This window comes from Olea europaea, chromosome 2 (genome assembly GCF_002742605.1).
Source record: "Olea europaea var. sylvestris chromosome 2, O_europaea_v1, whole genome shotgun sequence".
Lineage (NCBI taxonomy): Eukaryota > Viridiplantae > Streptophyta > Magnoliopsida > Lamiales > Oleaceae > Olea > Olea europaea.
In genome coordinates this window covers 28,288,546-28,302,961 of record NC_036238.1, presented here as the reverse complement: position 1 = coordinate 28,302,961, position 14,416 = coordinate 28,288,546, and the positions used below count along the sequence as shown (strand labels likewise).

Genomic DNA, 14,416 nt, shown 5'->3' with positions numbered 1-14,416 from the left:
GGAAAATTCTTGTTTAACATTTTTATGCTAATTACGCTCCATATAGTAATAACCAAGAATATCTCAATTCACCATGTAAATTCGTCAGTCACATTCGGCCTTCTTTCTAAGCATGCATGTAATAAAGCTAATATTCTACATGGAGTTGAGGCCTTCATCGTAATTTCTAAGGAATAGAGACTGAATCAGGAATAAGAAGATAGAAATCAAATATTAGAAGCAAAAAGGACTGGGAGAGGACAATAATACATAGGCTATAGTTTTAAAATGACCAGAATCTTCTGTCTCTATGAAATAAGTAACGACTTAGCATGAACGGTCGATATGATTTAAAGAAGAGTTAACTCGAGAATGGTCGAAAGGGTCCCAAAGTCAGCTTTTCTTCGCCATAGTAACAATTAATGTCAAGCACATGTATTAAGACTTGAAGTTTTATGTTAAAAAATGAATCTTTAAGAGTAGTCATGCAAACTCTTGCCGCCGCCGCTATCCTCGGCCATGACGGCACCGTCTGGGCTCAGAGCACCACCTTCCCTCAGGTCTTTCATTTCTTTTTTGCTCTTTTTAATTATCGTATGACTTTTTTATTTTTTCTTTCAATTCAATTTTCAGATCTTCTGGGCACTTAGAGGTGTTTGACACTCATTTTCAAGGAAAAAAGAATTTTAGAATAGTGGATTGATGAAGGATGTGTGGATGAAAATTTTTTGATTTACCTCTAATATTATTTTAACGAACAATAATGTGCGGTTGAACAGAAAAAGAGAAAAATACTTTTTGAGGAAATCAAACGGGGCCTTAATATATTCTTGATTGTAAGAATGCTGATGACGTGATCTGATCTGATTTTATATATCAATTACGTCAGTTATTTGTTTGTATTTTATTAAATTTACCTTGTACCTTGATTTTGTTTTTAGATTGAGCATTTATAATTTTGATCTAGCTTTCTGTTTAATTTTTCGATAAATGTGTTGGTTTTTCTTATTAACGACTAATTTTTTACAACTACATGTGAGTGGAAAAATACAAATATTTTTAAAGTATTTATAAATTAAGTATATTGTTAAAGCATGTGCAATTATATGCAATTATGTGTTCGAATTACATGATTATTATGGAAATCTCTTTTATTATAATACATGTGGAATTTCAAGGATTATTTATTGTACATTTGTGACTTGGTATATGAAACATGTGATATTGAGATTTGTTTGGTATGTGAGACGTGATATTGAGATCGATCAGAAAAGTACTCGTGATTATGTACTTCTTCTAGTTCACAGAGGGGTCTTGGTCGTGTTCAATACTATACTGAGGGGTCGACTGGAGATGAAGGGGTCGTGACTATGTATATATAGTTCACTGAGGGGCCTTGACCGTATTCTAGAATTAATTATCAGAGGTCTTGAGATCCGCTTTCGTTCACGGAGGGGCCAAAGGCCCATGGTGAAAGTTTTTAGCCTAAGGGAGGGTTACAGATTTTAGTCAGATGGTACATTTTTTGTGAATTTTTCAGTACATTTGATGTGATGAGATTATAACATGATTATTAGATTATGTTTATATCATGACTTGAAATGATATTTTACCACATTATGTGAATGTCTAACGTTTTGACTATAATTATATGATGTTATCTTGGAAGTTATTAATGAAATGAACTCGATTTTCGATAAAAATGTAAAAATGAAAAAATATAATTATTTTCGAATTTCTCCACTCATTGAGCTATTAACTCATATATTTTTCCGTAATGTTCTTACAGGTGGAAATTGATTTTTTTTAGCTAGAAGAGCCTATCAGAATGAGAGCCACATAACATGTTGAATATTATAACTCATTTTGATGAAATACAAAGTAAATAATTTGGATCCATCACATTATATTTTACATAAGTATTTGATGTTGTTGCATTTTTTTGAAATAACTCATAGTCAGCCTTGGTGGTAGATTTGACATCTAGTTAGCATTTATCATTGGCGCACATCACGTTTCGGGTCCACTAGGGTGATTCGGGACGGGTCGTGTCAAAGTGGTATCAGAGCATAGTTTATAAAGTTTTGAAAGTCTTGTTAGTTCATGCATTGGCATATCTTGTATATTCAGTGCTTATGGTCACATGTCGTGGTGGCGGAAATCACAGGCTCTCAAGCTCGAATGTATGAAACCAAAAATGATAAGAAGATATTTTTAACAGATCCAGAAAAGACTAGTATGTAAATATAATAGTTGCAATGATCCGATGGGTGGAAAGTGTTATTAGTTGTTGGATTGAAATTGTGGTGTATTTAACCTATTAAGAGTTGAACAGATTTTAATGATTTTACAGGTTGTTTATGTATCTCTTTTCCTGATTTTGACCCTGACTAACTGAATTTATTCCTAATTTTAACTGGATTTATCTGATTTCGGATACTGATTAGTGACTAATTCAGTTTTTATAGAACGACCTTTTACTTGGTTGATCCAGCTTTTTATTAGTTTATTTTTTTGTACTTTAAAGATATTAGTTTGACTATGGTAGCACTTTATTGATTTGTATTTTTATTTATTTATAAACCATTTAAGGTAGTGTGATACAGAAGCAAATATTATGATATCGTGGACATCACGTACCAGAATATATTAACACAAGAAGGATGGAAACCGATAAGAATAGCAATTATTTTATTATTATTATTATTTTTTTTTTATAGAAGTAGAATGGCATCAATAATACAACACAAGCCTGTTTCGCAATGCACTAAATTTCTTTGCTGGGATATCTTTTCTCTATGTTAATCTGTGAAATAAAATTATTCTCTTTTTGATTAATGCTGGCGTAGCTCAAGCCTGAGGAAATCACTGCTATCATGAATGACTTTGAAAATCCTGGTTCACTTGCTCCTACTGGCTTGTATCTTGGTGGTACTAAATACATGGTAATTCAAGGTGAGCCAGGGGTTGTCATCCGAGGGAAAAAGGTATTGTTTTTGTCTCTGCTTTTGCTTCAACTTATAGCTTGTGAATATGTTAATTGTTTTTGCTCGAGTTTATAACTGTGGATAATTGACCGGATGAGTTTTGTCCAAATTGGATTTTGAGACTGGTTGCTGAGGATTGAGAATAAGTACCAGGTCCTTAGTATATCAATATCATTGGCGCACATCACGTTTCGGGTCCACTAGGGTGATTCGGGACGGGTCGTGTCAAAGTGGTATCAGAGCATAGTTTATAAAGTTTTGAAAGTCTTGTTAGTTCATGCATTGGCATATCTTGTATATTCAGTGCTTATGGTCACATGTCGTGGTGGCGGAAATCACAGGCTCTCAAGCTCGAATGTATGGAACCAAAAATGATAAGAAGATATTTTTAACAGATCCAGAAAAGACTAGTATGTAAATATAATAGTTGCAATGATCCGATGGGTGGAAAGTGTTATTAGTTGTTGGATTGAAATTGTGGTGTATTTAACCTATTAAGAGTTGAACAGATTTTAATGATTTTACAGGTTGTTTATGTATGCATTCAAAGTGATAGATGGTATAACCACTTAATTATCAATTTATATGTTGAATTATTTGATATAGTTGGCACGATAAATAAAAGGGAATGGTATGGTAACAATCAAGGAGGAAATTTAATTATCTTGGGCAATTTCAATCATTGTGATTATTTATGAGCTGTTGATTATAAGGGATGTGAAAAAAAAAAGTGATATACTTCATCATGATTACTTATTTTGGAATAATTTATTTTTCAAGAACTAGAATTAAAATGGATATATATATTCAGGTATGATTATGTGAAGAACAAAAAGGAGTAAAAAATGATAGAGTTGGAATTTATTGAAATTGGAAAATTAACATATGAAATCTTGGTGGTTAAGCGATGTGTGAAAATGTTCACATGATAAATATGAAGGTTATTATTATGTGATCTTAAGGAAAATTGATATAACTAAAAGTTGGAAGACATATGGCATGGCCATGAGTATGTGATGACGTTATATGATTACAATATGAAATGGTCAATAGCATCTAAATGAATGTAATGACTGTCCCATAACAAAATAATGTGATGAAAGATTTGGGTTATTAAGTTAATTAATTTTTTAAGGCCATTTGTTGGAGTTTTGTGTTATATTCCATTGAATTTGAAAGTTTTGAGTTAAATTTTGAAGTTAAAATGAATTTATTAAAATTTTAGTGATGTAATTTTTGGGCTGTTTTCGATTGTATTTTTGAATATCATGAATAAAGTATTCCACTCTTTCGAAGATCTATACATTATGGAACACATGGATGATATGTTGGATAGTTTGAAATTTAAGACGATCATCATCTAAATTTTATCCAATTGTGGAATGGTATCTTTAGGTTATAATCTTAATTGAAGGTCTTTGTGCAATATAAAAGAAAGCTTATGCATTGGTGATAGGCTGATGGCTTTTTATGGAATAAGAGTAAAAAATTATCATGGATTAATTGTTATAATTGTTTCTTCATAGAAAGAAAGAGCACCAATATTGTGTGGATTTAAGGATGTAAAAAAAAAAATGTTGCTATCAGATTAAATTTTGAGGAAACATTTACTCTTGTATTAAAAGTTGATGAGGATTTGATTTATAATAATGGATTATGTTAAGGTTTAGGACATGTTTTGAAGTAAAATGATGAATTATGAATTATATGATCAATTGTTGAAGAGGCATAAGTAAAACATAAATTGGAGTTGGTTACATTGGGCTTATGTCATCACATTGCGAGAAATATCAATACTTACCAATTATCAGAGTTTAAGGTATATTTTATTAGAAATGGTGGATATGAAAACTGTGTATATATTATTATTGGGTGATATAGAATTAAAGGAAAAGAACATTATATTGAGCAATCTCAATTGTTTTATCGGGGATAACTAGAATTTTAGAAAATCATGAATAATTGAATTTTTGGATATATTGTCAATTTGGAATGGAGGTAGTTACCCTCAAATATTTTTGTTTGGGGATTCCAAATATACGAAATGAAGACAAAATAGTATTTAAATCATTGTAGATAGATTGATAAATGTTACAAGATTCTTTTTAAATGATATAGTCAATTCATAGGATAGATTTATAAAATTATATTTAGACAATATTGTTAATTGTATGGTGGAATTAGAGTATTTATCTTTGATTAGTTGTAAGAAGTTATATAATTAAATTACATTGTGCATCTTCTTTTGATAGAATGTCAAACACTACGAAGATAAGTTCAAAAGAGAGGCTATCAATTATAGTTTGTTAATAAAATGGTACTTGGATAATTATTTATTTTGCACTGAATTGACATATACAAGCTACACACAAGTGACTATAATTGATGTTATATATAATATTGAAATATTCTAAGAACGTATGGCGAAATGGGCGTAAGAATGTTTTTCGATCTTAATATATAACCATTGTTATTGAAAAAGAATGTGATTAAAGAATAGTTTAAATTAGGACGTAAGGTGAAGATTTAGAGAACATGAAAAGTAGTATTTTGAACTTCAAATTTGAAAAATAATTGAGTTTTCCTAAGGTTTTGGAAAAAAAAAAAAGATAAGAATATCATATATTGGCTCGTAGGAAGTTATTAAAAGTATGATAAGAAAGATTAAATTTTGGGACTAAAAGTTCGTTAGAGAAATCATGCCATAGAAGAAGTATTATGGCAGGTGATGATCAAATGTGCTCTACATATTTATATGTGCAATTCTTAGCTAATCGAATTTCGAGGACGAAATTTTTTAAGAGGGTGAGTTTTGTAATTAAAAAAAAAAAGAGAGAAAAAGAATAAAGTGAGGCGGTGGAATTCCACCCAAAATCAAATTAAAAACAAACACACACACTACACACACGAAGGAAACAAACCAGAGAAAAAGAAAAAAAGAGAAAAGAGAGAGGAAAAAAAAAGGAAAAAGAGGAAAAAAATGAAGATTCGCCAACGTGTTAGGAATTAAGTGGGTTATACTATTAGACTTGAATTCCTCAATTTTGAAAGGCGATGATACTGACATTAGAACAACTTACCAACCGGATTGATTTTGCAAACATAGTACTGTGAGTGGAAAAATATAAATATTTTTAAAGTATTTATAAATTAAGTATATTGTTAAAGTATGTGCAATTATATGCAATTATGTGTTCTAGTTATATGATTATTATGGAAATCTCTTTTATTATAATACATGTGAAATTTCAAGGATTATTTATTATACATTTTGTGACTTGGTATACGAAACATGTGATATTGAGATTTGTTTGGTATGTGAGACGTGATATTGAGATCGATCAGAAAAGTATTCGTGATTATGCACTTCTTCTAGTTCACAGAGTGGCCTTGGTCGTGTTCTATACTATACTAAGGAATTGGCTGGGGATGAAGGGATCGTGACAGTGTATATATAGTTCACTGAGGGGCTTTGACCGTATTCTAGAATTGATTATCAGTGGTCTTGAGACCCGCTTTCGTTCACGCAGGGGTAGGGCTGAACATAGTCCGGTTCGCTTCGATTCTAACGAGAACCGAATCAACCTGAAATTTTCGGGTATTTAATAAGTGGAACCGTCGGGTCCAAATTTAATTATGGAACCGTTCGGGTTCGGTTCCATTCGGTTCGGTTTCATTCGGTTCTGAAATTCCATATTATAATTAAATTTTTTAATATATACAAAGTTACATTAATTTAATTAATGATATGTTCAATCTTAGCTCTTACAAAATAACGTAATCTAATCTTATGTGTTATTTACGTCTCTCTTTGTTGAGTTCTTCATAAATCATAGGAAGAGAAAGATAGCGAGTTCAAAATAATTAAGAGAGACGTTGTAGAGCTTTAATTTGATTTTCTCCAATAAAAACGACACTACAGTAGAGTAACAAACTAGGATAAAATTGATGTGAATTTGATTAAGTTGACTTTGAACTGAAAATTAGAAATAGGAAAATCATATTTTTTTTGTTTGAACTAAATTAACTAGTTAACAAATTTATTTAGAAAAAATAAAATAATTTTGCTTATTTAAAATAAATAAATTAAAAAAATTAGGGAGATTCGGTTCTTCGGGTCTTGGCCTAGAACCGACAACCGAACCATACCCGTCGGTTCTCGATTCAAATACCCATTCGGGTATTTAACTTGAGAAGAACCGTCGGGTTCGGTTCGGGAGTTTTGCCCAGCCCTACGGAGGAGCTAAAGGCCCGTGGCGAAAGTTCTTAGCTTGAGGGCAGATTACAGATTTTAGTCAGATGGTACGTTTTTGGTAGATTTTTCAGTACATTTGATGTGATGAGATTATAGCATGATTACCAGTTTATATCATGACTTGAGATGATATTTTACCACGTAATGTGAATGCCTAACATTTTGGCTATAATTATATGGTGTTATCTTGCGAGTTATCAATGAAATGAACTCGATTTTTGATAAAAATGTAAAAATGAAAAAGTATAATTATTTTCGAACTTCTCCATTCACTGAGCTATCAACTCATATATTTTCCCGTAATTTTCCTACAGGTGGAAATTGATTCTTTTTAGCTGGAAGAGCCTAATGATTTTGGAATGAGAGTCACACGACATGTTGAATATTATAACTCATTTTGATGAAGTACAAAGTAAATAATTTGGGCCCATCGCATTATGTTTTACATAAGCATTTGATTTTGTTGCATTTTTTTTTAAATAACTCATAGTCAGCCTTGGTGGTAGATTTGACATCTAGTCAGCATCTATCATCGACGCACGCCACGTTTTGAGTCCATTAGGGTGATTCGGGACGAGTTGTGTCACAAATGGTATCTTAGGATGGGGCAGGACAGGAGGCTGGATGGAAGGGAACTAAATTTAGACATTAACTTAGGTATTGAAGTTTGGTCGACCATTCAATTTCTAGTCGAAATAGACTCTGAAGTGATGTCACCAGAAATAAAATCTTACGAAATTATGTGGATCGATAGATATTTTAATATATTATTTATATCATTATACACTCTCTACTTGCGGAAGGCCTAGTAGAAACTGAAAACCAAACGATAATGATGATCCATATATAAGGTCAATTATTTCAATATTTTGTTGACTGTTGTGGTATCTAGCACAAAATCACACAGATGCTCGATAAATATTTTAAAATGAAAAAAAAAAAAAGATAATACCTGCAATGTCCTGTTCAACCTAAAAAGTTGATACTCAATTCTTTCACTTTATGGAAAGATTTTGTATGCTATTAAAAGGAGTAGTACTAGAAGAGTTTGGGCTTTCCCAGTTGTGCAGATTTGGTCCCTTAAAGACATTGCAAGGGGAATTGTTTAGTGGAATGAAGAATACAACATGGCTTAAATCACTTTTCTTGGATTCTTCCAAACTCCTCAAAGAGTGTGGGACGGGATAAGGATGCTAAAATTTTAATAGGCGACTCGAGCAATTTAGCACCCCAGAGGCAATAGTCGATGCTTTTGGATTCTTGCAAACTCATCAACGAATTCGGCAGTTCATCATATTTTAGATATTGACCAGTGCAGTTCGATGGATATATTACCCTATCGAAACTTAATCTAAATGATGTATGGGCATGTACACCTAGTACACTTAGGCGTAGATGATATTTGACGTTTCAAATTAGACTCAACGTCTTAAGAAAGAGTTTATTGAGATCGGGTTTCAAAGTTTAATTCGACTGTGTACTAACTTAATGTTTAATTTCAATGTCATGCAAGCCTAAATCATATTAAAAAAGGATTGATGAAACTGTGAAATCAGTTTTACATAGTTATTGAAATATGGCCATTGTCAACCAAGCCTTAATCACGCTATACATGGGATGATGGATCCCCAAAGCCCATTGGATAACTGTAATATATTCATGCTTGATGGTTATTTTGGTTATTTGGTTGTTTATATTTTTAATTTAATTATATTACCTTGTTTCGATTAAAATTTTTACAGCACCATGATTTACGACAATGACAAACTATTATCAACCGGAAGAAAAACTATTAAGCTTGTTCTGATTTTATTTTTGGCAATTAAGGATTCATTTGGAAATTCGAAATAATTTTAAAACTGAAAAAAGAAACAAAATGTTGACTCGACCCGAGCAGAGTCAGTTCAGGTTGGTCGGTTTCTATTATTGAACCAATCGAGTTGGCCCAAAAATTGTCCAAAATCGACAAAGTTGGGTTGGATCTGGGGAAAAATCGTCTTGATCTGGCCCGATGCCCCTACGTGTAGAAGAGCTTTCGTTTTACAAAAATGTAAAAATAAAATCAAAAGTCCTTCCATACATCCAATACCAATGATCTGTGTCTAGAATGCGTTCCTTCTGCTCCTAGAAAACGTCCGAAAAAGATCCTCCCAATGGCCGCGAGATGCTATAAGCGGAGGAGAAAGTCAGAGTAATCGGCCTTATATAACCTCGACGTGACATGAGCGTGAAAGGGGTTCAAGAATCCGTTTTCTTTTTATAAGGGCTAAAATCACGGCGGGGGAGCAAATCCAAATAGAAGAACTCACATTGGGTTTAGGGATAATCAGGCTCAAACTGATGAGCTCTCAAAAACTCACGGCCGTCTTGTACAGGTACTGAAAATGTAATTATACTTTCAGGTAGTCCAGGGGCCTTAGTGTTAATAAAGAAAGTTCTACACTAATGACTAGTGAGACCACTTGAAGCCTTTTTAGTCTATGCTAGACTTCTACTACTGGACACTGTGTTGGGCTAAAAAAAAAAAAAAGATAATACCTGCAATGTCCTGTTCAACCTAAAAAGTTGACACTCAATTCTTTCACTTTATGGAAAGATTTTGTATGCTATTAAAAGTAGCAGTACTAGAAGAGTTTTGGGCTTTCCCAGTTGTGCAGATTTGGTCCCTTAAAGACATTGCAAGGGGAATTGTTTAGTGGAATGAAGAATACAACATGGCTTAAATCACTTGTCTTGGATTCTTCCAAACTCCTCAAAGAGTGTGGGACGGGATAAGGATGCTAAAATTTTAGTAGGCGACTCGAGCAATTTAGCACCCAAGAGGCAATAGTCGATGCTTTTGGATTCTTGCAAACTCATCAATGAACTCGGCAGTTCATCATATTTTAGATATCGACCAGTGCAGTTCGATGGATATTACCCTATGGAAACTTAATCTAAATGATGTATGGGCATGTCGACCTAGTACACCTAGGCGTAGATGATATTTGACGTTTCACATTAGACTCAACGTCTTAAGAAGGGGTCTATGGAGATCGGGTTTTCAAAGTTTAATTCGACTGTGTTCAAACTTATTGTTTAATTTCAATGTCATGCAAGCCTAAATCATATTAAAAAAGGATTGATGAAGCTGTGAAATCAGTTTTACATAGTTATTGAAATATGGCCATTGTCAACCAAGCCTTAATCACGCTATACATGGGATGATGGATCCCCAAAGCCCATTGGATAACTGTAATATATTCATGCTTGATGGTTATTTTGGTTATTTGGTTGTTCATATTTTTAATTTAATTATATTACCTTGTTTCGATTAAATTTTTTACACCACCATGATTTACGACACTGACAAACTATTATCAACCAGAAGAAAAACTATTACGCTTGTTCTGATTTTATTTTTGGCAAAAAGGATTCATTTGGAAATTCGAAATAATTTTAGAATTGAAAAAAGAAACAAAATGTTGACTCAACCCGAGCAGAGTCAGCTCAGGTTGGTCGGTTTCTATTACCGAACCAATCGAGTTGGCCCAAAAATTGCCCAAAATCGACAAAGTTGGGTTGGGTCTGTGCAAAAATCGTCCCGATCTAGCCCGATGCCCCACCCCCAACAATGGATTCAACCTCTAGTCTGTATATAATGGCAATAACAGCTTACACGTAGAAGAGCTTTCATTTTACAAAAATGTAAAAATAAAAGTAAAAGTCCTTCCAAACGAGCTCTCAAAAACTCGCGGCCGTCTTGTACAGGTACTGAAAATGTAATTATACTTTCAGGTAGTCCAGGGGCCTTAGTGTTAATAAAGAAAGTTCTACAGTAGTGACTAGTGAGACCACTTGAAGCCTTTTTAGTCTATGCTAGACTTCTACTACTGGACACTGTGTTGGGCTCGCGGTAATAACCCAAGATCAGCCCAGGTCTATACACTACCAGAAACGATACTAATCTGTAAAATTTTCAGAAAAGGCCTCAACTCCAACGGTAAAATTTCCCTATAAAATTTCGGAAATGACCTCATTTCCAATTGTATTCCGGTAGTAGTTCTCCTCGAGCTTTTAAATTCAAAATTGTTATAGAATTGAAAGAACAAGACAAGAATTTGAGACAAACAAAATTTAAGGGTATTATTGATAATTAAGAGTCCAAGACTGATATATACAGTAAAATTAAGATTCGATTAATAATCTTCCTATAATTTTATTTTATTTTATTTTTATTTTTTACAATGCATCACATTTTAGTTGTACTAAAAGTTCATATCTTTACTTCTTATTTACGCTTTTATCTCCACTTTTTCTCATCATATACTTATTCTTAACTTTTCATTAATTAGCGCATGATGTTTTTTGTGATAATTTTCGTTCAAAAATTCTATTATCGTGCTTTAAAATAAGAAAAAAATTTAGTCTCACCTTTTTATTTTATTAATTTTTGTTTTGCTCATTTAAAAACATAATATATAAATAAGTCATTTTTATGCCATTTTAATAGATTTTTTGAACGAAAATCATCATCAATTTGACAAGATGTATTGATTAATAAAATGTTAAATGATAACCATGCGGTGAAAAAAAAATACGAAAATGTAAGTATGGCAATAAGTAAATATTAAAAATCTTGTAATGCAATTAAAACGTGGCACAAATAATACTTATTTTACAATAATCCTCTTGACATTATTCACTAAAAAAAAAATATATCAGTTGAGGCCTCTTAACTTCGTCAGTTTATGAAGTTAAAAAGGCCCAAAAAAAAATTGAATTTTTTTTTTTTAATGAATTATGCAATGTTCATGAGTATAGACAAATAGCATTACTCAATAATTTGTTATTGAGATTCTTCATTTACAACAATTTAAATACTACTATTTCATCAAATCTTTCAATGAAATAACATTTTTCAATTTGAATAATTTGCTTAAAGTAATAATGTGATAGGGTAGAAATGATCAAAGGGGCAGAAATGACATTTGACCACATCGAGATGCACCGGCATAACAGCTGATGGACCTCTTTTTCTTTTCAGAAAATTAATCCAACTCTCAAATCTCACCTCCAACTACGTACAAGAGGCAAAAATTCGAATCTAAAGAATCAAATCAAAGATGTCGTGGCAATCGTACATAGATGATCACTTGATGGCGGAGATCGAGGGTAATCACCTCGCCGCCGCCGCTATCCTCGGCCATGACGGCACCGTCTGGGCTCAGAGCACCACCTTCCCTCAGGTCTTTCATTTCTTTTTTGCTGTTTTTATTTATGGTATGATTTTTATTTTTATTTTCAATTCAATTTTCAGATCTTCTGGGCACTTATTATATTCTTGATTGTAAGAATGCTGATGACGTGATCTGATCTGATTTTGGATATCAATTACGTCAGTTATTTGTTTGTATTTTATTACATTTACCTTGTACCTTGATTTTGTTTTTAGATTGAGCATTTATAATTTTGATCTAGCTTTCTGTTTAATTTTTCGATAAATGTGTTGGTTTTTATTATTAACGACTAATTTTTTACAACTACGCTACACATTCAGGTTAAAAAAGGCTAAAATCACAGTCACGTGTCAATTTTGTGCTTGGACAGTTTAAAAAATTAAAACAAAAAGCACCCAATCATTTGCTGTCACCTCCTTCTTCTCTTTTCCTGATTTTGACCCTGACTAACTGAATTTATTCCTAATTTTAACTGGATTTATCTGATTTCGGATACTGATTAGTGATTAATTCAGTTATTTTATAGAACGAGCTTTTACTTGGTTGATCCAGCTTTTTATTAGTTTATTTTTTTGTACTTTAAAGATATTAGTTTGACTATGGTAGCACTTTATTGATTTGTATTTTTATTTATTTATAAACCATTTAAGGTAGTGTGATACAGAAGCAAATAATATGATATCGTGGACATCACGTACCAGAATATATTAACACAAGAAGGATGGAAACCGATAAGAATGGCAATTATTTTATTATTATTATTTTTTTTTTTTTATAGAAGTAGAATGGCATCAATAATACAACACAAGCCTGTTTCGCAATGCACTAAATTTCTTTGCTGGGATATCTTTTCTCTATGTTAATCTGTGAAATAAAATTATTCTCTTTTTGATTAATGCTGGCGTAGCTCAAGCCTGAGGAAATCACTGCTATCATGAATGACTTTGAAAATCCTGGTTCACTTGCTCCTACTGGCTTGTATCTTGGTGGTACTAAATACATGGTAATTCAAGGTGAGCCAGGGGTTGTCATCCGAGGGAAAAAGGTATTGTTTTTGTCTCTGCTTTTGCTTCAACTTATAGCTTGTGAATATGTTAATTGTTTTTGCTCGAGTTTATAACTGTGGATAATTGACCGGATGAGTTTTGTCCAAATTGGATTTTGAGACTGGTTGCTGAGGATTGAGAATAAGTACCAGGTCCTTAGTATATCAACTAGGGCATTTTCTTCTATTTATATTTGTATACATATTCGTGCATCCCCCCAAGCCTATCAACTACAGAAAGTGTGTGTGTGTTTGTATTGAAGTAGTGAAATAAGATTTAACACGAGGGTCTTCACAACCTGTAATGATTATTTTTCGTTCTCTGCAGGGACCTGGTGGAGTTACAGTCAAAAAGACCACTATGGCCTTAATCATTGGTATCTATGATGAACCTATGACTCCAGGCCAGTGCAACATGGTTGTTGAAAAGATTGGTGATTATCTTATTGATCAGGGTCTTTAATTGTTTTGGTACGTACTTTTTTCTTTTACCTTTCATTTTTCTTCTTCTTCCGGAAATGAGAGAACTTTACCATCTATATTCTATACCACCTCGAGTTAATTGTATGCACTGGTAGTATTTTGCAGTGAAACCTAATACAGGTATCTGATGTTGCTTTGGGGTCTTGGTCATGGCAAGTAGAGTCTGGTGTTTGAGAAGAGATAGTGTGATCCGTTCCTGAATTGAACAAGAGTTGTCTCTTTGCATTTTCTTCTTATGAAAATTGTTATTAAGATTTCTTGTGAATAAATTATGTATTTTTGAGTTTTTTTATGGGCATTTGGATCTGATTGACATATATTTGCAAGCATAGCCTTTGGCTTTCCTGATCAGCATATTAGTGGTTTTTTCCCTATGTATTTCCACATGGCTTCTGTTCTAGCATCTGCTGAAGCCTCCTGTAACTAAGAGCTGCAAAGATATAGATAA

At 32.6% G+C, this 14,416-nt stretch overlaps 2 protein-coding genes across 3 annotated transcripts; both read left to right on the top strand.

Moving 5' to 3' along the window:
* The first annotated feature begins 464 nt into the window (after positions 1 to 464).
* LOC111374971 (profilin-like) lies at positions 465 to 3,112 on the top strand. The gene is made up of 2 exons (XM_022997733.1): positions 465 to 539; positions 2,829 to 3,112. The coding sequence occupies exons 1-2, from the start codon at positions 465 to 467 to the stop codon at positions 3,039 to 3,041; spliced, it is 288 nt and encodes a 95-aa protein (XP_022853501.1). The 3' UTR covers positions 3,042 to 3,112.
* A 9,114-nt stretch (positions 3,113 to 12,226) lies between these two features.
* LOC111369680 (profilin-2) lies at positions 12,227 to 14,322 on the top strand. 2 transcript variants are annotated; one of them, XM_022991291.1, is made up of 4 exons: positions 12,227 to 12,449; positions 13,348 to 13,485; positions 13,814 to 13,956; positions 14,074 to 14,322. In XM_022991291.1, the coding sequence occupies exons 1-3, from the start codon at positions 12,327 to 12,329 to the stop codon at positions 13,946 to 13,948; spliced, it is 396 nt and encodes a 131-aa protein (XP_022847059.1). In that variant the 5' UTR covers positions 12,227 to 12,326; the 3' UTR covers positions 13,949 to 13,956; positions 14,074 to 14,322. The 2 variants fall into 2 exon arrangements, with proteins under 2 accessions (XP_022847059.1, XP_022847055.1); XM_022991287.1 differs by having other exon boundaries at positions 14,064 to 14,322.
* Positions 14,323 to 14,416: the final 94 nt, after the last annotated feature.

Bases quoted from the DNA above. Each gene is read 5' to 3' on its own strand.
- LOC111369680 (XM_022991291.1), top strand. From the start codon at position 12,327: ATGTCGTGGCAATCGTACATAGATGATCACTTGATGGCGGAGATCGAG. The intron at 12,450-13,347 runs GTCTTTCATTTC...ATGCTGGCGTAG, and splicing joins AGAGCACCACCTTCCCTCAG to CTCAAGCCTGAGGAAATCAC. The intron at 13,486-13,813 runs GTATTGTTTTTG...CGTTCTCTGCAG, and splicing joins TTGTCATCCGAGGGAAAAAG to GGACCTGGTGGAGTTACAGT.
- LOC111374971 (XM_022997733.1), top strand. From the start codon at position 465: ATGCAAACTCTTGCCGCCGCCGCTATCCTCGGCCATGACGGCACCGTC. The intron at 540-2,828 runs GTCTTTCATTTC...ATGCTGGCGTAG, and splicing joins AGAGCACCACCTTCCCTCAG to CTCAAGCCTGAGGAAATCAC.